General features: G+C 40.5%; 3 protein-coding genes across 19 annotated transcripts in view; 2 read left to right on the forward strand and 1 right to left on the reverse strand.

Moving 5' to 3' along the window:
* The window catches only part of ebo (ellipsoid body open), a 25,808-nt gene extending 24,573 nt beyond the window's left edge, over positions 1-1,235 (reverse strand). The window contains exon 1 of the mRNA XM_070139940.1: positions 1,143-1,235. The gene's annotated coding sequence lies outside the window, so the exon portion shown is untranslated. The remainder of the gene's footprint in view (positions 1-1,142) is intronic.
* Positions 1,236-1,535: 300 nt separating this feature from the next.
* Positions 1,536-17,281, forward strand: Spt6 (transcription elongation factor Spt6). Its single transcript, XM_027362524.2, has 13 exons — positions 1,536-1,619; positions 5,203-5,351; positions 5,513-5,712; positions 5,932-6,036; positions 8,601-8,832; positions 9,019-9,149; positions 9,301-9,513; positions 10,510-10,698; positions 11,012-11,154; positions 11,380-11,530; positions 11,910-12,390; positions 13,017-13,146; positions 13,348-17,281. The coding sequence occupies exons 2-13, from the start codon at positions 5,219-5,221 to the stop codon at positions 16,913-16,915; spliced, it is 5,676 nt and encodes a 1,891-aa protein (XP_027218325.2). The 5' UTR covers positions 1,536-1,619; positions 5,203-5,218; the 3' UTR covers positions 16,916-17,281.
* A 1,823-nt stretch (positions 17,282-19,104) lies between these two features.
* LOC113810875 (innexin inx2) overlaps positions 19,105-27,500 on the forward strand; it is a 9,285-nt gene continuing 889 nt past the window's right edge. For 16 of the 17 annotated variants that reach the window (XM_070139954.1, XM_070139957.1, XM_070139953.1 and 13 more), the window contains exons 1-7: positions 19,105-19,243; positions 21,159-21,245; positions 21,805-22,015; positions 23,712-23,945; positions 24,284-24,511; positions 25,105-25,286; positions 27,403-27,500. The exon at positions 27,403-27,500 is cut by the window's right edge. In XM_070139954.1, coding sequence (XP_069996055.1) covers positions 21,199-21,245; positions 21,805-22,015; positions 23,712-23,945; positions 24,284-24,511; positions 25,105-25,286; positions 27,403-27,500 — 1,000 coding nt within the window. In that variant the 5' untranslated portion in view covers positions 19,105-19,243; positions 21,159-21,198. The remainder of the gene's footprint in view (positions 19,244-21,158; positions 21,246-21,804; positions 22,016-23,711; positions 23,946-24,283; positions 24,512-25,104; positions 25,287-27,402) is intronic. The other variant, XM_070139970.1, reaches the window with a different exon arrangement.

Here is a 27,500-nt window from a genome sequence, read left to right on the forward strand (position 1 = left end):
ACTATTTTTTATTGACATTATTACTATCATTATCATCATCATTGCTATCATCATCATTATCAGTAAGGAAAATCAACATCCCTAGGCCTTCACACTTAAATCAATTCCAAGGTCTACCTGCAATCAGAATATATTTCCTTATGCTTTAACGATGCAAATCCTATTAATCTTAATAACCTTTTTAGCATTTCTAAGCAACCTTAGCTCTAAACCCTCTTACTATGATTATTTCACTTTGTACCACTCCTTGCTCTCAAAACCTGTGCAGAAAATAACAGTCAGGCATTAACAATGTAGTGTCTCGTTGTACAATAACAGTAAATATAGTCTCTTCTAAGAAACAAAATAGAATACCAAAACACTTTTGTTTTTTTTTCAAAGATAATGACAATAGGAAGCACTCTATAAAGATGTCTTTGACATCCAATATCCATCAAATTCTTTAATCTGGTACGAAATCTAATTACAAAGATTTGAAATCTAGTCTTTTATGGTTTTATTTTCTCTCGATATATCAATTACTGTAAAATTTGCCCGGAAATGTCAGTGCCACTTAGTCAAGATACCCCTAAGCTGTTATTCTTCGTGCACAACCAACAAATTAGAGAAGGAAATGCAAAATCAACACCGAACATAAGAAACATAAGAACACAAACAGAAAAATAAGATACAAAAGCAGTTTTTAAAATTTGAATAAACTACAAACCACAGCAACAGAACTAAGTAAGAGGAATGGGCCTATCTACAAGCCTTCTGGATAGAAGCAAAGGAAATCATAATCTTAGCCACCAAATTTAAATTAAAAAGACATTCATGTATTTTCATTTTTCATGAATGGGTTTAAAGGCCATGCGATTACGACCTTGGAGATAAACCCCTCTTCCTCTTTAAAATTTCTCCATTACTATCCTCCAAACGGGGATCCTTGACTTATTTCATCAGCTGTGGGAGTCTAAAGCATGAGGGGCTTGAAAAAATGAGAAAAAATTATGTTATATGTTATCTCTCTCAAGGTGTTGTAACTACATGTCCGAGGGTTGAAACTAGCTTCTCTTCAGCTCGTGTTTTGAGGCCTTTTCTCCCTTATTCTGCGTCATTTGTAGACACACTGGAGTCGAATAGGAACAGAAGGAGCCCCCTACCTCCTAAACCGTCCGGAAAAGTGGCATTTTGTGGCTGAAACAAGGCGCTCCGAGTTTGATTTTGTTCCTTAGGGTTTCTTGCGCGTCCCTGTTTTGACAGACGACGGCAATTGATTTTCGGCTTGCTGTGTAAGTTTGAGGGATAATAATTACTTTTTGTAATTTATGATGTTCTTTTTCAATACTAGCAAGCTATTTTTTGAAGGTATGTAGTCCCCTGGGTTGATGTGGATAATGTGGATTTCCAAGGATGGATGGATTATTTGGGCTTTGCATATTAAAGTAAAAAATTCGCCAATTTTTTTTAATTAATAATCTAAGATGATAAAATTTGGCTATGAATTGGAAATGTATGATACTAAGGTAAATTTTATTGTAAGATATATTTTCCAGCTTTGCTTGTTTTCCCTCCGCTGACTTAACGTCTTCTGCGCCATCGTCTCGCCGCCATATTGACTCGCTCCCAAAACAACAGCGGTAAGTCGCAAGATATCCCTGATTTTCCCAAGCTCCGGGAAAAGTTAGCGTTTTTTAGAGGCAGCGAAGGGAACTATCCTGTTTTGCTTTCGGTTGGAGGTGGGTTTGGTTGCTGGGTTTTTATTCATTTGGTCTGCGTTTGCGAAACAAGGGAAGAGGACGTAAGTTTGTGACAAGTCCGTCATTTGGCCCCTAAACGGGTTAGAAAGTTGGGTTATATTGGCTTTCCTGGGACTTTTTAGGGTCGTATTTTCCATTATGATTTCGTCTAGATGTCATTGTGTACCTGAATGAGTCAATAAGAAAATGCGAAGTTCGTCGTAGTATTATTTGCTTTTGTTGTTGCTAAGGGTAGATGCCGGCAGTTGCATTTTGTTTTTCTTTTTTTATTAATCACAAATCAACCCTTTTTGTTAATTTCGGACAATATACAGTACGAGATAGTGGCAGAGTTGGGTAGTAAAAGCTATACGAAATGCTAGAACGATAGAAACTATGATAATTTTCTTCTACAGCAATATGTGCAAGTGCTTCCCAAAGGTGCTTTACGTAAATGAAAAGAGGTGAGAGCCCAGTTTTAGCAAAGTTGATCACCTTGTTTACATGGCGAGAGTTAAATTGGACTGACCACAGAACTCATAATTGTGATGTACTAAGTAGTTAATGTGTTACTACATGTTTGTCAGAGTATTATTTTGTTATCAGTGTCTGCTGTTCTACATTTATGCTTTCAGTGGCCTTTATTAATGTTGTTATACATCATTTCAAGATTTATTTACATAATTTTGTACGAGAAATGGTCCGAAGAACCTTTTATGCATGCACATATGTGCGTTTCCGGGTGCAAGTTTTGACAGGAAAATTTCCGGTCATTCAGCGACAGAAGGCCAGCAAGAAATGTTTGGTCTTCGGTGATGCGTTGTTTCTAGGGTATTCTTAGGACTATATAATGGCAATGAAGAAGAAATAAACTTTAAATTCATTGCAATTTGATATCTGGGCCTGTCAAGTGCCCATAATGCGAAAAAAGTGATTAGAAATCAAGTGATCCACACAGAGAGAAGCGAAGAAAAGTTGGACAGTTTGGTATTTCGATATATAAAGGTATTTGGTTTATTGTTTACAGTTGCTGTAGGGAAAACACGTAATGAAACTCCATTTCGTGAAATGGAATGTCATATACGAAATGGACTATATTGCGTAATTTACCAAATGATGTGCGGTACATGCACCTTTTTTTATGTCTCAGTTGTGTTCATATGTTCATATTTTAGTTTGTTTGAGCTTGAAGTAAATCACCAGGTGGCGGCATTGAGCCAATCTATTAGTAGGTCCCTACAGTAGTGTTGCTTGTGTTTGCTACATGGCAGCAGCTCTCCCACAGACTGTGGGCCCGTCTATTATCGGCCATACTTTGAAAAATCTGGCGAAATTACAGTTGATCCTCTCTGGGTATTTGGATAAGGTTCAAGAGGGGATGCCTGCATGTGTATCTCAAGGTTTGCACACGAAAAATGACCTCTTTTCATTCCATTTCGTATATGGCATTCCATTTCGCGAAATGAAATTACATTACGTGTTTTCCCTAGACCCTTTATAGTATGGATGTAGCTCTATCTTGCCGTACATACCGGGGTGAAGAGAATGTGTCCCAGGGGGTGTTAGGGGCAAAGCCCCCCATCAACCCTCCCCTTGGGCAGTGCCCAAAGGGCATGCCTAATCATGGCAACTGAAATTGCGAGGTTAGGTTGGGTTATTGGTCAGGACGTTTAAATTGGGTTTGGAAGCCGTGAAATCCTGTAGATTTTATCAAAAGGTGGGTTTGATTCCTGTAGAGTTTCATTATGCAATGTTTAGCATTTTTTGTGCTAGTTTTATGGATTTTTGTTTGTTCTTCTTATTTAAGCCTGTTTTTCCCCATACTTTTCCTGATATACTTCATGCCTCCCCTGCTATCAGGACTAACAAATCAAAATTGTTGATGGAAATGGTACTCAAATCTCATCAATGAATCATTTGCACAAGAAACAATGCCAAGAATTGTTGAAGTCGGTGGATTTCTTGTAGGTAGATATCAATATTGTTGGGAAAGTAAGCCACTACCCTGTTATCCATATTGATGTTAATTTCTTTCAAACTGCTTAATCTAGGTAAAACCACTTCATCAACATTGATATCTATAATTAGGCAGAAGAATTAAAAAACTGGAATGAAAAGTTTAGATGGTATCAATGGCTGGCTAGCTGTTGTAATAGTTACAGCCTAGAGTATAGGCCTATGCAAACATGTGTAAATACTTCTTGTCTGTTAGGAAAAGTCTTTTACCTCTGTTTTCAAGCCACCTACCTACTGAAATGCCTACTTAGGAAAGGAATATATTGTAGGAAGGTGTATTGTGATGCATGTTTTGTGTTTACTCTAAGGACAATTAATTACCTCTATTTGAGGTGCTTATTGGTCTAGGTGAAAGACTTGATTCCAGGGTATGTTGTAGACAGTAAGATTTTTCAGATTTCTTTGTTAGGTCTAGAACAGGAAAACTACTAATAGAAGATTAGGGTATAAATCAGGATAAGGAATGAGAAATATAATTATCTTTAATTTTCTTGAATACAAAATAGAACCTTTTCAGGTAATGATTTGGCTTCTGGTGCTTCATGCTACAGAAAAGCCAATAAGCAATACCCATGTACATTCATCAATATAGAGCTTGTGTAGGCTCCTTATTTAACAGTAGATTAACAACATTTACATGATTTTGTTAGTAGATAGATGATTATTACTAGTGTTTGAATCTTGGAGGCCACTCATTGCCTGTTGTATAGATCATCTGACTTTGATAATCAATTGTGGGCTTACCTTCGTTTTGTAAAAAGCACCTTGTGTTTTACAGTGTACCTGACAGGGTTATTTTGAGTGTTTGGTTGAAAGTCCATAATTGGACCATGCAAAGTTAACAAAAAAATGTGGTAATTGTGATAAACTTAAAACTGCAATAGTACATAAAGTAAAGCTTTATTACAGTAGAGGTCTACTTATCAGCAACAAACCTCGGTCAGCATAATGTAATAAGAAAGTAGTACAAGATAAAGAGCCAGTGTAAGCAATCCTTTGTTGACATTTTCAGTTTGTAGGGATGATTTTTTTGCATTTACCAGAGCTCTGATCCCATGGTACTGTTCAATGTGATCATTTTCTGACCAGTTAACACTAAGCTAGTTTTTCTCTATTCATGCATTTCTGTTCTGGATAATTATCACATATTCTTAAAGATACTGGTTTGCTGTTTCTCTTTCATTATTGTTATTTGGTTACAATGTAATAACCATTAAACTATTTTTTCCTGGTATTAAATTATCATAATTAGGTTTTTAGTGGGAATGTTTTTCATTTAAAGGTGTATGATGCTGAATAGCTTTACTTACATGTTTTTTTCCTATCAGCCCTACATATCAACAGGCTTTAAATTTTGTTTATTCTCATCACAAGAAATAGTGAATGACCAAATTGCTTCTCTCACTAAAATCACAAACATCATAATTTTACACTATTTCAAAAATAAATTGATAATTTTCTGTTCCAGGCGAGAGTAAGCAACAATGTCACACTTCATAGATTCGGAGGCAGAGGAGAGTGAGGAGGAGGAGGAGGAGTATGGGGAGGAGGAAAAGAAGAAACTCAAGAAACTCAAGAAATCTGTAGAAGACTCGTCAGAGGAGGAGGACGAAGATGGTGCGTTGCTAGATGTGATACTGTCAAGTTTATCAGTATTCAGTTTTTTCCTTATATTGTGTATATATATAAGCAAGGAGTGCTTATGTAATTCAAGAATTCTTTAACATTTTAGATTTACTCTAACTAACTTATATATAATTCTAATGTGCCTTATGCAGAGGAAATGATGCAAGAGGAAAACAAGGGGTTTATCAATGATGATGATGATGAAGAGGAAGACGAAGGGGGGTCAGATAGCGAGGTGGAAGGGAAAAGAAAACGAGACGATGACGATGATGATGACTTGGATGCTGACAACTTAGATGAAGATGATCTCGATCTCATTGAAGAAAATATAGGTGTAAAACTAGACAGAAAGGTAGGTTTGAAAATGGCAGTGTATATTTGTTTGTTTTTATATATGTAGAAATAAGTATATCATTTTATACAACTTGACAGATCAAAGTAACGTACAAAACCTACTTTAATGAAAGAGTTGCTAAAAGTTGTTAATTTAATACATTAGATATCAGGATAAGGAATGAGAATTGTATTACTCATATAAATATTTGTTAAACACTCAGTAAATATATTCCAGAAAAAATTTAAAAGGCTGAAGAGAATTGAGGATGAAGATTCAGATGCTGAGGACGAGGACGTTCAGGGACAGATCAGGAGAGAAATCTTCGAGGGATCGGGTGATGTGAGTAAAGTTTACAGCTGTCCCTTAGGGCTGGTCTTTAGCAGTTTTTATTCATCATCGTTATTCATCCTTTTACCCTGTATTCATCCCAGTTGTTTCTCAATCAACATATTCCTTGTACTGTGTTCCACAGGTGAGAGTATTTAACCCTTTGGTGTATGAAAAGGATACGTACTCTAACTGCGAGGAATTCCATTTTCATTCACTTTTGATGCTTAAAGTATACAAAGATACAAACCACATAAAAAGAAAAAGATAAACAAAAACAAACAAGACTGCTTCTTTGTATTTCTTGGCTGCAACATGATTTTTGTACCTATATGCAGCAGAATGGTAGAAAAAAATTAGTCATTTTTGGTGGTCATTCTAAGGGAATTTGTTTGCTAGTTTTTCAGTTGATAGGTGTTTCCTTTCCCCCCCATTTTCCCAATTGGCTGCTTTTTAAGAACATAGATAGATGGATAGATTATATATACCTCCATTTTTTAGATGTGTGCGATAACATATTGTATGGGTGAATTTTGTTGCATATCTTCAAGTTCTCCATGAAGTGATGTGGAAGAGAATGAAAGTGCTGACAGTTAGTGCAAAACTACTGTAGTTTGTGTTTTGATATATATATGGTATGCATGTGATAACCTGTTATCCTCAAGACATTTAAAAGGAAAACCACCCTGGATACATATTTTCTTAAGCTCTCCTTTTTATCAACATATTTGGTGAAGAAAGGAACTACATGGCCCCTGTTGCTTTCCCTAACTTTTTATGGAGATAGGAAAGAAGTTTGTAAAATGGTAAACTCTGCTGCGGCACATGGGAAGTGTGAAATTGCCAGTTTTGACTTTTAACTGTAGGTAAAGTGATTGATATAAGATTTTCATTTGTCATGTCCATCTTAATCATTCCCATAATGTGAGGGAGCAAAATACATCTAGTTTTATTTTTTACTTAGTTATTTAAGTGTAGTGTAAGATAACTTTATACAACTTTACTATTTTGAAATGATTTCAGTGATTATTCTGGTCATTATCTGATGCAGCATTTTTTTGTTAGTCTCATAAGGTATACATTCAAGAATTAATTGAAAAATATTATCTATTCAAAATCACAATGTAAAATTGCTTATTAGCTCAATGCAGATCTCCTGTTTGATATTAATTTCACATTAGAAGTAGTCTGTACAACCTACTGCAACCTATTAAGGACATTGTTATGCTGCCTGGCCTTCCTTGCCTGTGGGTGGTCTGCAGAGGCTATTTTGTTTGTTGTTAATGTCATTATTTTGAAATAGATGTTTTTACCGTAAATGTTAAAGGGAGATTTTCAGGAGAGCGTAATTAGTGTTTTATGGCTTCGTACTCCATATGCATTGCTTTTATTTTTTGTTTTCCCACACCCTGCCGTCTTAGGAGGATGCAGTAAGTGGTCCTGGTTCATATGTACACTTTTTACTTACACTTTAACTCTCTTTTTGTTTTTCTTTCTCTCTTATTCAACCTAGGACTTAAGAATTACGGGAATGTGTTGTTATATTCCCCCTTGTCGAGTAGTTTTGCTAAAACTTTCCACAGTTAATTAATCAGTTTCATGTTTTTCCTTTTTTTCTTTCTTTTTCCTTTTCACTAAGTCAGTGTTCTTTCTGTTTTACTTAAACATATTTATAGATTAATTTTCAGAACTAATTATCAGACTGCATGTTAGAAGTACTTAAGAAAGAAGCTATCAATGTTTGTGGGCTGCATATACACTCATTGTGTAATTAATTTATATTTATATTAAGTATTACAACACTAAAATAAATTTCTTCATAATAGGTATCTTACATCATAACAGGATATAATTAATTAGACATTGGAAATTGCTAACAGTTATCTCGTAACTTTAATTTTCATTATAATCTAATATCTATAATTCAAATTTCATGGAGGAGAGAGGTAGGATATTTTTTCTTCTGAGTATTACCCACTACTGAGCCTGAAAAAAAGGTACAGTAATGGCTTATAGTTTTACTTTTTTGGAAAATATATTTTGATGTTGCAATGACACCAAGGCAGGTCTTGAAAGGCTGGTATTCCTGATAAAACAACATTTCTGTTTAGTTTTGCAACTTGGCTTGGCAATCCGGAGAATGGAGATGATTAAGTCCCAGAAATTATATGTTCAGTCTCATTTGGTGGAATTAAGCCTGTTCAGGTTATGATGAAACAGATTTTTTCATATCTTATCAAACCAGCTGAGCATGTAAGTAGTATACTAAATAACATAATTGGATTAGCCATTATTTTTTGGAATTGGAATTCTACGTTACCCTTTTCTTGTTTTCTTTCTTTTTCTATGTGATAGCCTTCCCTTTGGATGAATGTGATGAAATTAAGTTGTATACAATTATTTGTTAGTCTTTATTTCTTAGTTATAACTAGCTGTAGTGAGGAGCGAGCAGTTTTCCAAATGTGGCATGAAGCAGAAGGGAATTCTCTCTGCTAACATGGTGAAGAGTGCTGAACGCAACAGATACACTGTAAAGAGTATTTGGAAATGCTAATGGAATCCCTGACCCTCTACAGGAGGACGACGAAGAGGCCCCTCCTGCCCCCCAGGTCCCCCAGCAGCCTGAGACCTATGCCTCGGAGGAGGAGGAGGAAGAGTCCGATGGCGAAGGAAGCTTCATTGTGGATGATGATGGCAAGCCTATCGCCAAGACAAAGAAGAAGGCCATCTTTGAGGACGAAGGTCTTGAGGCTGCAAGAGATATCTTCGGTTGTGACTTTGACTACGGAGAATTTGAGCAGTATGAAGGTCAGTAAAATGGGAGGTCTTGGGGAGAGATGTAGGGCAGTTAAAAAGATATGCAATCGAGAATTTTCCACAATGGGTTGAGAAGAAATGTATCGGGAATGTCTACATTGATGTATCATTAGATAATGTATAAAGACTTTTAAAGCAAAATTACAAAGAGTATTAAATATTTTTTTATATATATAGATTATGATGAAGCTGAAGATGAAGAGGAGGAAGATGATGAGGATTATGAGGAAGATGAAGAAGTTGAGGGGAAAGAGAGACGGCATCGTAGAAAGGAACGCAGGAAGCCTATCAAGAAATCCATCTATGAGGTGTGTGAAATGATAATGCCCCTGTATCATATTGGTTTAATTCTTTGTGTTGATAGAATAATCAGTCTTATTATTCTTGGTCGAATAATGAATTATGATAAAATTTTAATGTCACAGTACTAACTTAGAATTTTGCTTGTTCCTCTTCCAGGTCTTTGAGCCTAGTGAGCTTGAACGAGGACATCTCACAGACCAGGATCATGAAATCCGCAAGTCAGACATCCCTGAAAGGTTCCAGCTGCGACAGATCCCTGTAACACGCACAAGAGGAGAAGGTGACGACCGCGCTACAGACAAGGAGCTCGATCAGGAAGCCAAGTGGATCTATCATCATGCATTCTTCAAGCCTTATATATCAAACCAGGTATTTGAAAAGACAACATTGTTGGTTGAGTGAGTAGATGGATGTCCATTTTTGTCATCAGGTAAATATATCTCTTAAAGGACTGTCATGCTGCTATTTAAATTGACTTGAATGTATTGCTTAACCCCTTGGACCCAAATGACATTGGAGTCACGTCATGGAAAAATCTGGGTTGAAGGCCAGGTGACATGAACATGCAGTCATTGGGCAAAATGACCATGGGCTGGATGACGTAAACTTGTCGTCATGAGCGAAGGCCAGGGTGATGGAAAAGACTCGCCACGAGTGTGATCTGACTTGTTAGGCGCTTAGAAGGGAACTTTAGCATTATTCCTACCGATAAACGAATGTGGAATGTTAGAGTGCTGCCTCTAGAGAGGACACCATTTCCATACCGCACACCGTATTCCTGGCCGCTGTTACCAGTGGTGCAGGTTGTATTACAGAAAATTGAAAATTAAAAAAAAAAAAAAATAGGTATATGACACACAATCAAATTTTCTATACTCTTTCTTGCACTGAGTTATCTACTACATTGAGAGATGATATGGAGTCTATCCAGATGGAATTGTCTTAATTTCCGTGCACAAAGCTAATAAAAAGACAGATATGGACATGAGAAAATAGAATAAAAGCTTATAAAGTTTACTCAAAATAACTTTTGGTGTTCCTGCGCACCTGGCCTATGCACTGCACGCCTGGAATGTTGGCCACTTACATAACCCACTGCTCGTATTTTTGGCAGTGTGATTTTCTCTCTCTCTCTCTCTCTCTCTCTTTCTTTCTTTCTTTCTTTTTTTTTTTTTTCTTCTTCTTCTTCTTCTTTTTTATAAGGAATTACTCTAGTAAACTTTTGTAATAGCTGTAAATGATTGAAATACCATCTTTTTTAAGTGTACCATGTACTTTTAAGGTTCAAGTACTTAAATATTCACACCTAGCTTATCTCTGTTGACCAAATTTTCTGAACTAACTCTCTTTTATTGACCACTTCAGGAAGGACGTGATGAAGCTAAGCTCCGTTCCCGCCGTGACATGAACATGATTCAGAAGATATACAATGCCCTAGATCTGATGAGGAATTCCACTTGTGAGGTTCCGTTCATTGCTTTCTACAGAAAGGAGGAAGTCCAGCCTGAGTTGAACATTCACGATCTGTGGAAGGTCTACCGATGGGATGAAAAGGTATGACTTAGAAGGACTGTTGCATTTTTGGATTTTCTTTTGTAATCTTTCTTTCTTGTTTGCTTTTTTACTATGTTATTATTTTTTCACTCTTCCTTTATTTTATTTCCTCATTGTCCCTTTCCTTTTTATATCATATGTCTAATTTTTGTGTTACTCTCTTATGCTTCTTTTATCTTGTTTCTTCCCAGATCAATTTTCCCAAAAACAAGTAGTCTGTCTCTATTGCCATTTAAACAAGAGAGAACCATTTCTTTTGTTAGGATAAGGTGTAAAATCCTACAAAGCCATTAATTCATCCGCCTGTCCACAGTGGTGTCAGCTGAAGCGCCGAAAGGAGAACCTGCGGTCAAGGTTCCAGATGATGTCGGAATTCCAGGGCGACCTGATCATGAGGGACCTGGATGCGCCCCTTCCAGAGAACGTGAGGATGCTCAAGGAAGAGGATATTGAGAGGTAATGAGTTTGGATGACACGTCTGTTGGATGGAGAGGTCCTGATTTGTCTTTGGGAAGCCATTTACCATTTACTAGCAGAAAGCTTGTTATTTGGCTTTATTTTGTCCTGTTATTAGTATTTTACCTTTTTATTCTTTTTAAACTGTTTGTGTACTTTGTTACATTTATGTATCTTTTTCTTTTTTAAGGAATAATTGTACATTTTGTGCTTTCGGATTTTCAGAATAGATGAATTGGAAACCTCGGAGCAGTTTAATGATTGCTACAAACAGTTCTTGCTCTACTATGGAAAGGATCTGCCTGAAATGCACGAGCACATGAAGGCCAAGAACAAAGAAAGGCAGAATACAGTGCGCACTACAAAGATTGTGAAGGTCAGTTTTTTGATTTTTTTTTATGAATAAACTTTCTTGATTATTATTTTCATTTTTTGATGATTGCTTTTTTTCTTTCTTTCTTCTTTTTTCTTTTTTTTTTTTTTTTTTTTCTTACTATTTTCCCCTGCTGGGTCTTGAACTGTATGTTTAGCAGAGGAAGAAATAAAAAAAAGAGAAAATTTAAAAGTTTATTTCAGTTGAATTTTTCTTGATACAAATACTACATTCTCTGATTTAAATGAAGAAAATATTCCTTCAAGTTATTTGCTTGAATTCACATTTAGGGGATTGTTGCACATCATATTTTTTTTTTATTTCATGGATGTTTATTTGCACTTTTAAGTTCATACTCTTAAGAATTGATATTCCTTTTCAGGTTCTAAGAAAGGTCAAGAGAAAGAAAAAGAAAAAGAAGAAGGGTTTCGTCATAGAAGATGATGATGATGAAGACGAGCAGGAAAAGGATAAGGAAGCCGAAAAGGAAAAGGAAAATGAAAATGAAAACGAAAATGAAGTGGAGAAAGACAAGGAAAATGATGAAGAGGTGGACAAAGAGAATGAGGCAGAAAAGGAAAAACAAAGTGATAAGGAAAAAGACTCAGATGAAGAACATGAAGAGGGAGAGCTAGACAAGGAAAAGGAAAAGGAAAAGGAAAAAGAGAAAGAGAAAGAGAAAGAGAAGGAAGATGGAGAGGATGACGATGATTCTGAGGAGGAAGAAGAGGTGGAGACAGAAGTGGAAACCGAAGTGGAAGAGGAAGTGGAGGAAGAGCCACAACAGGCTACAGAGGACACTGATGCGCTGAAGAAAGCAGTGAGGCGGCATGAGTATGAACTCCTAAGGAAAGCTGGCATTGGTGAGTAATTTCTTAATTCTCCATTTTCTCTTTGCTGTCTTCAGATGGACTCTTTTTTTTTTCCCATGTATTTCCTTATTTATTTTTGCATTTTATATTTTTTATTACTTTTATTTATCCTTTTCTGTTTTTGAGAATTTGGAAGCTAATGGGAAGTTCGAAGAATTTTATATTTGTATTCTTTTAGAGTCCTTAAATGATTGTCATTTTAACTTGTATCACATGAGCAAAATGATATGGACTTTTGCTATTTATGTTGATGAAACGGATATGGTATATTTAGTAATAACACACTAGGAGTTGTTAGTCTTGCAAACATAATCAAAGTTCATGGACAGACTAGCTTTCTTTGAAGAGTTGGATAGAGGGGAGAACTTGAATAAAAGAAAGACTGAATGGGCTGGGTCCATAGCCAGATGTTTGATATAGACATCTCTAGTAACTTGGAAATTATTGGGCTATTTCTGTTTCTTCTTGATCTACTTCTATTTGTAGTGCTTGTACTACTTCCATTTCTACCACATCTTTTTTTTTTTCTGATAAAGCTCTCGAGAATGTTATAAAGTAAATATTTGTATGATTTCATGATTTAAAAATTTCTTAATAGACTCTCCTTCTTTTTACAGAGGCATTGACCAAGAAGTTTGGTCTGACACCAGAACAGTTTGGTGAAAATTTGCGTGACAACTACCAGAGGTTTGACTGTGAACAGTGCCAGGAGGACCCCCTCAAGGAGGCTGAGGAGCACATCTCGAAGTAAGTTCTTCTCATTCTGGAAGATAGCTCTGAGAAAAGAAATGTTTTTCTTGTGTCCTGTGATGAAAAAGATTCCTAAGATGGGAAATTAATACAAGTACATAAATGTTGCCAGCTACTGGTGATGCATTATTTTATGAGTTTGAGAACTCAGATTTGTTTTGAACAAAAACTTAATGTCCATAATTTTGTCTTTTCCAGGATGTGTTCTACTCCTGAAAGAGTGTTGGAAGCTGCTGTGAGAATGGTTGGCTGGCAGTTAGCATGTGAACCCCTTGTCCGCCGTACAGTGCGTGAAGCCTATTTTGAGCGAGCTAGGATCAGTGCCAGACCTACCCCTCAGGGCCTAAAGATCGTAGATGAACACCACCCACTCTATCCCATCAAATACTTGAAGGACAAACCTGTCACTGACTTGCAGGGAGACCAGTTCCTGAGACTCAAGTGTGGTGTAGAGGATAAACTCATGACCATCAGTCTGTCTGACACCATTGAGGGCAACACCTCGCTGAGCTACTTGGATGAAATGAAGCAGCTGTACTATCGGGATGAGTTCTCACAAGTGGTCCAAGACTGGAATGACTTGAGAGGGCGAGCAGTGACCTTTGCCTTTAAGAGGATAATTGAGGACCTAAAAAGAGAGCTGTCCCAGAGACTGCTGCAAGAGTCCAAGGACCATGTGATTGAGCAGTGTTGCAGCAAGCTCTACAACTGGATTAAAATTGCGCCATACAACCCTGGCGACTTTTCCGATGAGGACGAGGACGACTGGGATACCTCAAAGGGCTTCAGGGTCTTCTCCATTGCGTATGTGCCTGACCTTTCCCAGGCTGCCTTCGGCTGCTGCATTGACATAGATGGAGATTGCTGTGAGTACATCCGCCTTCCTCACTTGCTCAAGAGACGCAATGCCTACAATGAGAGGGATGCTCTTGCTAAGGAAAATGACATCAGGAGAATGCAGGAGTTCATCATTCGGCGCAAACCACACGTGGTGGCTGTCAGTGGAGAGTCCAGAGAAGGCTTCATGGTCAAGGAAGACCTGATCCAGATTCTCAAAGACCTGGAAGAGCAAGAGCAGTTCCCCAAGATCAATGTTGAGATTATTGACAATGACTTGGCTCACATTTATGCCATGTCCAAGAAGGGTGAGGCTGATTTCTTGGACTATCCCCCTCTGCTGCGACAGGCCATCTCCATTGGCCGCCGAATCCAAGACCCTCTAATCGAGTTTTCGCAGTTATGCAATGCTGATGATGAGTTGCTCAATATAAAGTTCCATTCATTGCAAGATCAAATAAATAATGCTGAACTCCTTGATTCATTGTACACTGAATTTGTTAATCGTACAAATGAAGTTGGTGTAGACTTGAATCGTGCTGTGGCTTACCCATATACTCAGAACTTAGTGCAGTTTGTGTGTGGTTTGGGACCTCGTAAAGCTAACCTTCTCATAAAGAATATGAAGCAGAATAATCAGCGTCTAGAGAATCGTAACCAGTTGGTGGTCAATTTCCACATGGGTCCAAAAGTATTTATTAATTGTGCTGGATTCATTAAAATTGACACCAATGCTCTAGGTGATAGTGATAACTATATTGAAGTTCTCGATTCAACGCGTATTCATCCAGAGGCATACGACTGGGCAAGAAAAATGGCAGTTGATGCCTTGGAGTATGAGGACGAGGAAGGTAAACCTGCAGAAGCTTTGGAAGAAATTTTGGAAACTCCTGAACGACTGAGTGAATTAGATTTAGAAGCATTCGCAACTGAACTCCAAAACCAAGGCTTTGGTAAGAAGAATACAACCTTGTACGACATAAGACACGAGTTGAATCACAGATACAAGGACTTCAGGATGCCTTTCAGATCTCCTACTCCAGAGGAAATCTTCAACATCTTGACCAAAGAGTCTCCAGAAACATTCTATGTGGGTAAATTAGTGCAAGTGACCGTAACCAATTTCATCCACCGAAAGCCTAGAGGAGATCAGCTGGACAACGCCAACCCTGTCAGAAATGAAGACACTGGTCTCTGGCAGTGTCCGTTTTGCCTGAAGAATGACTTCCCCGAGCTTAGTGAGGTGTGGAATCATTTTGATGCTGGGGATTGCCCTGGCCAGGCCATTGGCATTCGTGTACGCTTGGACAATGGGATATCTGGGTTTATTAGCATTAAGAATTTATCAGATAAGACTGTGACTAATCCAGCAGAGAGAGTAAAGAGGAATGGCATTGTGTTGTGTCGCATCATGAAGATCGACCCAGAGAAGTTTTCAGTAGAATTAACTTCTCGAACCTCAGACCTTCAGGATCGTGATGGCAAATGGAAGGCTCCCAAGGATGCCTACTATGACTATGAGACGGAGGAGAAGGACATGAATACCAGTAGAAAGAAAATGGACAAGAAGAAGACGCAGTACCAGAAGCGCGTTATTGCTCATCCATCCTTCAGGAATATTGACTACAATGAGGCCGAGAAGGTGATGCAGCACCTCGAGCAGGGAGAGGTCATAATCCGGCCTTCGAGCAAGGGCGTCGACCACCTCACGGCGACGTGGAAGGTCACCGAAGGGATCTGCCAGCACATTGACATTCGGGAACAGGACAAGCAAAACGACTTTTCGCTCGGCCAGAAGTTGTGGATCATGAACGAGGAATTTGAGGATCTTGACGAAATTATTGCCAGATACATTTCACCAATGGCGATAAACGTCCGCCAGATTTTGGAATATAAGTATTACAAAGAGTCTGTCATGGGCGACAAAAACAAGGCCTCCGAGATCTTGAAGGAGGAGAAGAAAAAGAACCCCAAGACCATTCCCTACCTGTTCTCGCCGAGGAAGGACCTACCGGGCAAGTTCATGCTGTCCTACCTGCCGCGAGTGAAGGTGATCCACGAGTTCGTGACGGTGACGCCCGAGGGCTTCAAGTTCCGCGGCCGGATGCAGCACCCCAACCTGGCGTCGCTCCTCAAGTGGTTCAAGGTGAACTTCCGGCGGCCCGCGCCCAGCATGGGGGCCACGCCGGGCATGATGTCCACGCGCACACCCTACATGGGCGGCACGACGCCCAACCTTATGGGCGTCGACGCCTCCACCATCCAGAAGGTGGCACAAAACCTCAACCCCCACATGCTGCACAACCTGTCTCAGGCAGCTACCAACACGCCCTACGGAGCGCACACCCCGGGGGCCTTTTCTCAAGGCTACTCCAATTACGCCAATACCCCGTACACGCCCTCCGGCCAGACGCCCTTCATGACGCCCTACGCCACGCCCGGCCCCTCCACCACCCCGCGCTACAGCGGCTCTCAGACGCCCTCGTACTCGAGCGTCGGAAACCGCACGCCCTCGCACCGCCCCTCCACCGGCCACAGCAGCCAGCCGTCGCGTTCCACTCCCTCCGCCAGCAGCCGCTCGGAGCAGATGGACTGGAAGATGGCGGCGGCCGCATGGGTGCAGGCCAAGGGCGGCGGCGGTGGCGGCGGCGCCCGCGACGCAGGGAGGGCCACCCCGAGACACCACGACGGAGGGCGAAGCACGCCGCGCTACTCGGAGCCCCGCGACTCGCGCTACGCCTCGAGCTCGGGCTACCCCGACGACGGGTCGCGACGCACCCCGCGCTACGACGACCGCACGCCGCGCCCCTACCACGACTACGACAACCCGCGCGCCACGCCCCGCTCGGCGCGCTCCACGCCCAAGACCATCCACTCGCCCACCAACATGAGCATCGGGGGGGACCAGACGCCGCTCTACGACGAGTAGGCGCGTTTAGGGCTACAATAGACGTCTCTTTATTTTTTATCTAATTGTGCATGTCTGGAAGGCCAGAGATTAATAGGTATTATGTACTAAGAAGGACTTTGTCACTCAGTTTGTATGGATTTTTTACATGGGCTGTCTCAGTTATCGTTCGTTATACATAAGAGGACGGGGTGAGTCCATGGAGGATTTTTTATATGTGTAAAACGTAGTTTCATTTACGTAAAATCTAATTATCTCGCAGAATTTCGCATAGGTGTTGCCCACATAGTCCTTGTTAGCATCATGCTTCCAAATGTCAGTGGCTGTAATCCTTATGCTCCTTCAGACCAACTACTGTGATCTGAGAAATAAAAATTGAAAATAGGTGGTCTGGCCAGTCATTTTTCCTGGAAGATGTCGGTTGAAAATTATATTGATGAGGTTGTTTTGATGGATGTAAACAATGGATTTGTTATTTCGATGAAACAGAGGGACATGTTTTACTGATGACAAGATCTTGCCTGGTTGCACTTGCAGTATACTTATTTAATTTATTTACTTATTTAACAGTTCATTGTATTGGTAGAACTTACACTTGATATATCCACATGATTGCAATATTTATTATATAACAAAGCGGAAGGAATATCAAAGAACTTGTATTTTCTTGTACATACACAGCATGGAAATAGTAATTATTCATGCCTCATGTTTAATTTTTATTTTTGTCAAAAAGAAATAAACTTCTTTTTCAATCTTAATTTTCAATATATCACATTTATCATTTGTCTTGAGTGACAGTGTTTTCTTGAATATTAGTGTACTAAACAGATTGCATTATTATCTCGCTAACAAAACTGGCAGTTTTTTTTACACTAATTGCCACAGATACGTAGAAAATCCAATTTCTTAATCAGTGGGTCGCATCAAGCCAACTTTTGAGACATGACACTGATGAATTAGTATTTTATTTAGAGTACAATGCCGACGACGCAAAATCATTTCAATAATCAACCAATCGAAGTTTAACAGCAGCGGTACTATGGTCAAACAGATAACCAACATAAGTATCATTGTGGCCATTACACGTATTCCCAACTTCCTCGTCGAGAGTTTAATTCATACCGGTGCGTCATACTATGATAGCCTTCAAATGTGGGACACGCCACTAAGTAGCCAATATCTTTTCGAGGCGGTGGACGTTACCTCAATATCGGCCTCCTAAAAGCACAGACGGAAGAATGCTAAAAGTTGCGTAATTTCCCCCAACGAAGACGTAAAAAAAATCTATGATTAAAAAGAAAGATATCTTACATCCGGATCCTTGAGGTTAACAGTTAAGACGCCATTTCCTGCTTGGGTTTTGTAATGTAATTTCGGGTAGAATTTGTCATTCGGGTTGGCAGCTCGGTGGGACCACTTCTGATCTTAATTATTCTCCTTTCCCTTTTCTATAAATGTTTGCATATCTATCTATCAGTTGCCAGGAATCTCTCTCTCTCTCTCTCTCTCTCTCTCTCTCTCTCTCTCTCTCTCTCTCTCTCTCTCTCTCTCTCTCTCTCTCTCTCTCTCTCTCTCTCTCTCTCTCTCCCTCTCCCTCTCTCCTCTCCCTCTCCCTCTCCCTCTCCCTCTCCCTCTCCCTCTCCCTCTCCCTCTCCCTCTCCCTCTCCCTCTCCCTCTCCCTCTCCCTCTCTCCTCTCCTCTCTCTCCCTCTCCCTCTCCCTCTCCCTCTCCCTCTCCCTCTCCCTCTCCCTCTCCCTCTCCGTCCCCCCTTCTTCTGTAATATCATTCATCTTCTGTCCACCCTGCTGTCTGTGAACATGTATGCTTGCCTTTGAACTACTCGTCTCCCAAAAAACTAAAATACATATAATTTAAAAAATGGTATATATATCAGAGAATTTCCTCTTGAGATAACACATCTTACAAAGGCTCTTATGTTTAATGAAAATTTTTATCAGTGTCACTAACGCAAGATTTAGAAGTTGGATAATAAGCATTTTATCTTATCTCATAATATCTTGATTTAGTGTAGGTGTAACGGTAGTTCGAAGACAGAGAGACAGACAGACAGACAGACAGAGGGAGGGAGGGAGGGAGACCTTAATAATAAGGAACGGAAGTAAAAAGTAAACTGATAAAAATATAACATTAAGACAACTGTTATCCAGCTTTGAAAGGTAAAATGCATAGGTTCCGTTATCGCCTCTTATTATCTAAGACATAATTCTTATCACACGAAAAAATACTATCAGGCGACCTTTATCTCCATCAATTTTCTATTCGTCTTCTGGCGTGGCGACTCAGTGTTCCAAGCGGAGTGTTTCTTGCGGCATCGAAGAATATCAGGTGCGTAGTGGGAAACTTCAGGTCACCTGTTGTGACGTAGACACGATGATTTACTGTGACGGTTGCTTTGACCTATGATCTACGACGAGCTGACCTGCTTGGCTTTGACCCGCTGACGAGATTTTGCGCCGCTTGACTCGTTGACGTGACTTCTTGAGATGAAATTCCCGTCACGTGTGTTGTCCGCCCCACGACGCTGATGTTCAAATTCGTTGACATGAGTGAAAAAAAAATCTTGCCTTTGATGGATCTCAGGGTGGACTTCTCGCATGATAACCGTAGCGAATGAAAGTGTTACAATTCACACTAAAACGACAATTTTCGAACACTTTGGGGCCAAGGGCATATGGGTAGAACTTACACTAACACTGCGCACTTATCCTTTACTTAGCACCCTAAAACGCAGACGTCTAATATACATACATATCTGTTTGTCGTTACTTCATATTATTTGTATACTGTACCATATTTTCTTGATAATGCAGTGGCGGCGGTTACCAGTTATCAGATAACCTCAATCTAGGCAGGTCCCCTTCCACTTATCCGCATGGCAGTAAGCAGTTTTCAAAGGGACGAAGTGTATGAAAAAACACAATTTTTTACAACCCTTTCTGTCGAGAAGACCTATGGATAATCCGGATTTTTGTATTTCGTTTTACTTTTACGCAACTGATTGGAAAATCCGATTTTGACTCGATTTTACGGTATGGGTGAAGACACCGTAACAGAACACAGTAGCAGGTACCACTGGATAAAAGACACCAGCTGTCGATAACCATGTTTTATTTTTTGATCTTTTGTTTCTTCCGTTTCAAATGGGTGGATGCGAGAGTAGTACTCCCCCCCCCCCCATTCTCGCGCCATGTGCAGGCCCTCCATATCAATCGCTCACCTGAAGCCGCACGTCTGCTCTGATTAAAGGATCTTGTGGACTGAACGTAAAAAGTGGATGTTTTCCACACCACTCAGTCTTTTTTTTTTTTTTTGTGTGTGTGTGTGTGTGTGTGTGTGTGTGTGTGTGTGTGTGTGATTCTGTCGCCACGAAAGTACGTTGGACTGCTTTTAAGGGTTGACTTAAGAATTATCGGCCGCTTGATGGAATGGGTTAAATATTTCCGATAGTCGCGTAAGCCAATACTGGTTCATATTCTTCAAATCTTAAGAAATATCTATATTAAACTCTGGAGAATCGGGAGAATCGTCCGTCTGACTGCTAAACAAAATCACGTATGGAATTCTTGGCTGAGTATCGCGTCTGAATTAATACATACCAATTTAAAAATGAAAACACCGTGCGTCTCTAAACCGGTAAGGGTATTCATATGTTGACAAATGTAGAAAAAAAAGGTATGAATGAGAATATCTTCACAATACAAGAAATGCATCTCTTGTATTGTGAAGATATTCATTCTCATTCACACCTTTTCTACAATAGAACACTTGTTTTCTGATGGGAGAATTCTGCGAAACAACAGTTTTATTTCGCTGTTCTTATGGCAGTCTTTTCTTCAAATTCTATGAATACGTTACTGTGTCTGTTTGTATTCATACGTTAATTGTTTCTAATGTGTAACTTTGTCTTTTATTATAATACCATAACAAATATTCTTAATCTTGAAAACATAAATTTTATACATCTCTTAAAAACTGGAGTTGATAATGAGCACATTAGTTGACAATTAATGCTCAATCTTAGAAACATGAGTTAACAATTACACATCTCCTTGTTCTTCAGTTCATAATGAATTAATTATTGATTCTTAATGTTAGCAACTCGAGTTAACAATTACACATCTTGTTCTTCAGTTCATAATGAATTAATTAATGATTCTTAATCTTAGAAACTCGAGTTAACAATCACACACCTCCTTGTTTTTTAAATTCGAATTTCACAAACGGTTTCCTTCACGATCAGCTGACGGCGCGTTCCCTCGCTTCCCTTCTCAGCCGCCAAGATGTTTGACGTTTTCGGCGGATTGAAGAAACATGTGTCGACGAAAGGGTAAGGATTATGCATTTTTTCGTATATGTAGATTTAAAGATTTTTCAAAAAAATGGTAAACGTATAAGGAAGCAACAAAGCGATTGCTCTCTCCCCCCCCCCAAAAAAAAAAAAAAAAAAAAACAGTGGAAATAAACAAAACAGAACAAACAACAAAATAATCAGCCCCTCAAAAAAACAAAACAAACAACAAAGCGAACACACAAAAAACATCTCTGGAACAACCAAAACAAGACAAACAACAAAGCAATCACACACACACCCCAAAAATAACACACGAAAAACAAACAAACAACACAATGGCTCCAAAAAAAATTCACAACCCAAACAAGCAACTAAAACAAAATCCCAAACAAACAACCGAAAAACAAACAAACAAAACAATCCCCCCTCAAAAGAAGACAAAAATCACAACCCAAACAAACAACTAAAAACAAAATCCCCAAACAAAACTCCCAAACAACACCCAAACAAAATCCCCAAACAAAATCCCCCCCAAAAAATCCCCAAACAAAAAATCCCTCAAATCTCCCCCCCCCCCTCCCTTCCCTCCCCCCAGGTCGACGAGCCCCCAGGTGACCTCCTTCGTGCTGCAGTCCCTCCGCCTCAGCATGCTCCTGACGCTCCTCGCCTGCGTCCTGGTCACCGCCAAGACCTACATCGGCGACAACATCAAATGCATCACCGGGTTCGAGAAGCAGGAGCACAAGGCCATCGAGACCTACTGCTTCATCGCCTCGACCTTCACGCTGGTCGACCTCGAGGGGAAGGTAGGTTGAGGGAGGGGGAGGGGGAGGGAGAGGGGGTGGGGAGGAGGGGGAGGGGGGAAGGGGGAGGATTAGGGGGAGGGGGAGGAGGGGGAGGAGGTGTGGGAGAGGGGTAGGGGGAGGGGAAGGAGGAGGAGGGAGGGGAAGGAGGAGGGGAGGGGAAGGTAGGTAGGGGGAGGGGGAAGGGGAGGTAGGTAGGTTGAGGGAGGGGGAGGGAGAAGGGGAAGGTAGGTAGGGGGAGGGGGAGGAGGAAGGGGAAGGTAGGTTGGGAGAGGGGTAGGGGGAGGGGGGGGGCTCCGGAAGGAGGAGGATTAGGGAGACGGGAAGGTAGGTAGGGGGAGAGGAAGGGAGAGGGGGAGGTTGAGGAGGTGGAGGAGAAGAAGGAAGTGGAGGGGGAGGGGAAGGAGGTGGCGGAGGGAGAGGGGGAGTGGGAAGGGGGGTTAGGGGAAGGAGGAGGAGGGGGGGGAGGAGAGGAGGGAGGAGGAGGAGGATTAGAGGGAGGGGGGGAGGATTAGGGAGAGGTTGAGGAGGTGAGGGAGGGAAGGAGGAGGGAAGGGGGAGAGGGATGATAAGGGGGAGAAGGAGGGTGGTTACAGATGGTGGATGAGGATGATTTAGATGGATATTAATGTATGCAACTGCACACACACACATTCAGAGACAGAGACAGATAGAGGTAGAGATAGATAGATAGAGAGAGGGAGAGAGCGAGAAAGAGAGAGAGAGAGTGAGAGAGAGAGAGAGAGAGAGAGAGAGAGAGAGAGAGAGAGAGAGAGAGAGAGAGAGAGAGAGAGAAGATTAATAAAGATAGATAGATAAATAGATAGATAGAGAGAGAGAGAGGAAGAGAGAGTGGGTGAGGAGAGAGAGAGAGGAGAGAGAGAGAGGAGAGAGAGAGAGGAGAGAGAGAGAGGAGAGAGAGAGAGGAGATAGAGAAAGAGAGAGAGAGAGGAGATAGAGAAAGAGAGAGAGAGGAGATAGAGAAAGAGAGAGAGAGGAGATAGAGAAAGAGAGAGAGGAGATAGAGAAAGAGAGAGAGTAGAGAGAGAGAGAGGAAAGAGGAAAAGAGGAAAGAGGGGAGAGACAAAGAGGATGAGAGAGAGAGAGAGAGGATGAGAGAAAGAGAGAGAAAGAGTGAGAGGAGAATGAGGGGAGAATGAGGGGAGAATGAGAGGAGAATGAGGGGAGAGAGAGAGAGAGAGAGAGAGAGAGAGAGAGAGAGAGAGAGAGAGAGAGAGAGAGAGAGAGAGAGAGAGAGAGAGAGAGAGAGAGAGAAAGAGAGAGAGAGAAAGAGAGACAGAGAGAGAGAGAGAGAGAGACAGAGAGAGAGAGAGAGAGAGAGAGAGAGAGAGAGAGAGAGAGAGAGAGAGAGAGAGAGAGAAAGAGAAAGAGAGAGAGAGAGAGAGAGAGAGAGAAGAAAAATAAATATAGATAGATAGATAAATAGATAGATAGAGAGAGTGTGTGTGTGAGGAGAGAGAGAGAGAGAGAGAGAGAGAGAGAGAGAGAGAGAGAGAGAGAGAGAGAGAGAGAGAGAGAGAGAGACGAGAGAAGAGAGAGAGAGAGAGAGAGAGAGAGAGAGAGAAGAAATGGAAAGACAGAGAGAGCAGGAGAGACTGACACAAACCGCGAGAAAGATCAAGCCTAGCCCGCCCACACAGCCAGACACCAACCCACCCTCTCCCCTTCCCCCCCGCAGACGGTGCCCCACCCCGGCGTGGGCCCCGACGCCCCCCGCACCAACGAGGACGGCACCACGGAGGAGGCCGACCGCCTGCGCCACGCCTACTACCAGTGGGTGCCGATGGTGCTCGTGCTGCAGGCCGTCATCTACTACTTCCCGTCGTGGCTCTGGGACAGGATCGACAAGAAGTTCTTCAGCCAAGCCATCTGCGACCTTGATAAGATCCACATCGGCAGCGTTGAAGATCAGGTGAGATATCCACTTCGGTAGCGTTTGCGGGAATATATCAGCATTGGCGGCGCTGAGGGCGAGGGAGGATGTCTAGATTGGTAACGCTGAGGATGAGGTGATATGACGAAGTCGCTCGTAATATTAAAAATGTTACTATGTGTAAGAACCTTTTTGAGTCATAAGATTTAGTAATGACTCATTTATATGGTGCTATACATGGAATCTACTAAGTTTACTGATCGGAATAAAGAAAGCTTAATTCCCTTTTGAAATTCATGCGTTATTCCCTCTCCTCCTCCCTTTCTCCCCTCCTCCTGTCCTTTCTCTCCCCACCTCCCTTCCTTCTTCCTTTGCAGCTGAAAGCCTCGTCGGAGTACTTCACCAACAGCCACACGACCCACCGCTCCTACGCCTTCTACTTCCTGCTGTGCGAGTGCCTGGGCTTCGTGATCGCCGTGTCCAACCTGTTCTTCACCAACGCCTTCCTCGGCGGCAACTTCTTCAGCTTCGGCCCCAGCTCCATCAAGTACCTGAGCCAGCACGCCGCCGACCCCGACAACCCTCTCAACGAGATCTTCCCCAAGGTGAGTGAGGGGCAGCGAGGGTCTTTGTCGCTCAAAGGAGTTTTTGTTTTGTTTTGTTCGAAAGGTTTTTTATTCATTTTTTAAAATTTGAGAGTTTTGTTTTGTTATAAAAGGATTTTTTTAAATTCTAGAGGTGCTTTGGGTTCTAAAGGATTATTTTTTCATACTAAATTATCTTTTTTTCATTCTAATGGTGTTTTATATTTTAAAGGATTCTTTTTAAACTTTAAAGGAGGTGTTTTTGTTCTATTGTTTTGCATTCTAAGGGACGTTTTCGTTCTAAAACAGGTTTCCTTGTTTGTGAGGATGATGATGAGGTTATGTAGATAGTGAGTGGGGTTGTGTAGGTGCAATAGGCTAATGGTATGATTGCAATAATGACAAATATATGAACAGTTCTTTAGTTACTTATAGTATCTACAAACGTAACTCACATAATTGCAGCTCCGAAATACCTTCTTAATGATAATACCCTCAACATGCAAACCCCATAACTATCAGCCTCAGTAGTTCCTCCGCTGCGACCAATTCCGTTTCTGGGAACAGAAAATTATCTCCGAAATGCCTCCCTAATGATGATATCTGCAACACAGGTGGCCAAGTGCACGTGGTACAAATACGGCGCCTCAGGTTCCATTCAGAAATTCGACTCCATGTGCGTACTCCCGCTCAACATCGTCAATGAAAAGACGTACATCTTCTTGTGGATGATGTACGTGTTGACCGCTACCGTGTGCGGGGTGGTCCTCCTCTTCCACCTCATCCTCTTCTTCGTGTGAGTGCTTCCTTATCTCGTTGTTTTCAAAGTTCTGTTCAGTCGGCGTGGGTGACTGGACTTGGTGGGGTTTCCGCTTTCACTAAGCTTTCTGCGTGTCCCTGTTGAATCTTGTTTAGACTTTTTTTTTCTGTGTGTGTGTGTGTGTTTGTGTGTGTGTGAAAGTTCATTTTTTAAAAGTCAGTTGGAGAAATGTGACAAATGCGAGTAGCCTCTTTCAGTTCATTAGTAATTATAACAGCAAATAATTCAACCAAAATTTTGCGAAACCTCTCCATTATTCCGTATACTTTCACTCACATTTTTTTCTTCTGATTTTTCATACATCTTAATCTCTTTCGATTCGTTTGATATCATAATCTGATCTTACGAAACCCAATCAAAGCAGAAACATTTTCTTATCTATTCCCTTCGTCCCCTCTCTTTATTCACTTTCTTCTCCTGTATTTCTCCAAATATTCCACTTCTCTTTCGATGCCTTCAATAAAGCGAAAATCCAAAAGAAACGACGCCATCTACTCCCTTCTCTAAGACTGAAACTTTCTTCTCGCTTTTGCTCTAATTTGGTCTCTCCTTTCCTCTCTTTCCTTCTTCCTTTCTCTCTTTTCTCTCCTCTCCCTCCTGCCTCTCTCCCTAACGTGTTCCTTCAGCCCTTAAGAATGTAATCCTCTTAATACGTAACCCACTCAAAACAAACCGCCATTTTTTCATCCACTATCTTCGCCGCCTTTCCCTCTACCGCGGATTTTTTATTTATTTATTGAGGCCCGACCCGATGAAAAGTCATTATATGAACATGCATATACACAGAAATAAATGCACATCTATCAGTCTAGACAAGTTTACCAAGATAGATAGATAGATAGATAGATAGATAGATAGATAAATGTATATCCATCAGATAGGTAAACAGATTCATATAGATAGGTAAACATTCATCAAATAGGTAAACAGATAAATGCATATCCATCAGATAGGTAAACAGATTCACAAACAGATAAATGTATATCCATCAGATAGGTAAACAGATTCATATAGATAGGTAAACAGATTCATATAGATAGGTAAACAGATTCATATAGATAGGTAAACATTCATCAGATAGGTAAACAGATAAATGTATATCCATCAGATAGGTAAACAGATTCATATAGATAGGTAAACATTCATCAGATAGGTAAACAGATTCATATAGATAGGTAAACATTCATCAGATAGGTAAACAGATAAATGTATATCCATCAGATAGGTAAACAGATTCATATAGATAGGTAAACATTCATCAGATAGGTAAACAGATAAATGTATATCCATCAGATAGGTAAACAGATTCATATAGATAGGTAAACATTCATCAGATAGGTAAACAGATAAATGTATATCCATCAGATAGGTAAACAGATTCACAAACAGATAAATGTATATCCATCAGATAGGTAAACAGATTCACAAACAGATAAATGCATATCCATCAGATAGGTAAACAGATTCATATAGATAGGTAAACATTCATCAGATAGGTAAACAGATAAATGTATATCCATCAGATAGGTAAACAGATTCATATAGATAGGTAAACATTCATCAGATAGGTAAACAGATAAATGTATATCCATCAGATAGGTAAACAGATTCATATAGATAGGTAAACATTCATCAGATAGGTAAACAGATAAATGTATATCCATCAGATAGGTAAACAGATTCATATAGATAGGTAAACATTCATCAGATAGGTAAACAGATAAATGTATATCCATCAGATAGGTAAACAGATTCATATAGATAGGTAAACATTCATCAGATAGGTAAACAGATTCATATAGATAGGTAAACATTCATCAGATAGGTAAACAGATTCACAAACAGATAAATGTATATCCATCAGATAGGTAAACAGATTCACAAACAGATAAATGCATATCCATCAGATAGGTAAACAGATTCATATAGATAGATAAACATTCATCAGATAGGTAAACAGATTCATATAGATAGGTAAACATTCATCAGATAGGTAAACAGATTCACCCGTACAGTTTAACACGCACCGGGTCGAGCCTCGCGCAATCTGAACAAAACCGTCCGCTGAACACCACCTCCTTCCTTCCCTCAGCCCCAACGTGCGCAATACCTACCTGGTGTACCTGACGCGGGACCAGACGACCAAGAGCCACCTCGTCCACGTCCTCCCCGAGGGCAACTACGGCGACT

This window comes from Penaeus vannamei, chromosome 26, assembly GCF_042767895.1.
Source record: "Penaeus vannamei isolate JL-2024 chromosome 26, ASM4276789v1, whole genome shotgun sequence".
Classification (NCBI taxonomy): Eukaryota; Metazoa; Arthropoda; class Malacostraca; order Decapoda; family Penaeidae; genus Penaeus; species Penaeus vannamei.

What these genes read in the sequence shown, in the direction of transcription:
- Spt6 (XM_027362524.2), top strand. Translation starts at nt 5,219, where the DNA reads ATGTCACACTTCATAGATTCGGAGGCAGAGGAGAGTGAGGAGGAGGAG. An exon ending in AGAGGAGGAGGACGAAGATG is followed by an intron (nt 5,352 to 5,512) that starts GTGCGTTGCTAG and finishes TGCCTTATGCAG; the next exon opens with AGGAAATGATGCAAGAGGAA. An exon ending in AGCCTTATATATCAAACCAG is followed by an intron (nt 9,514 to 10,509) that starts GTATTTGAAAAG and finishes TGACCACTTCAG; the next exon opens with GAAGGACGTGATGAAGCTAA.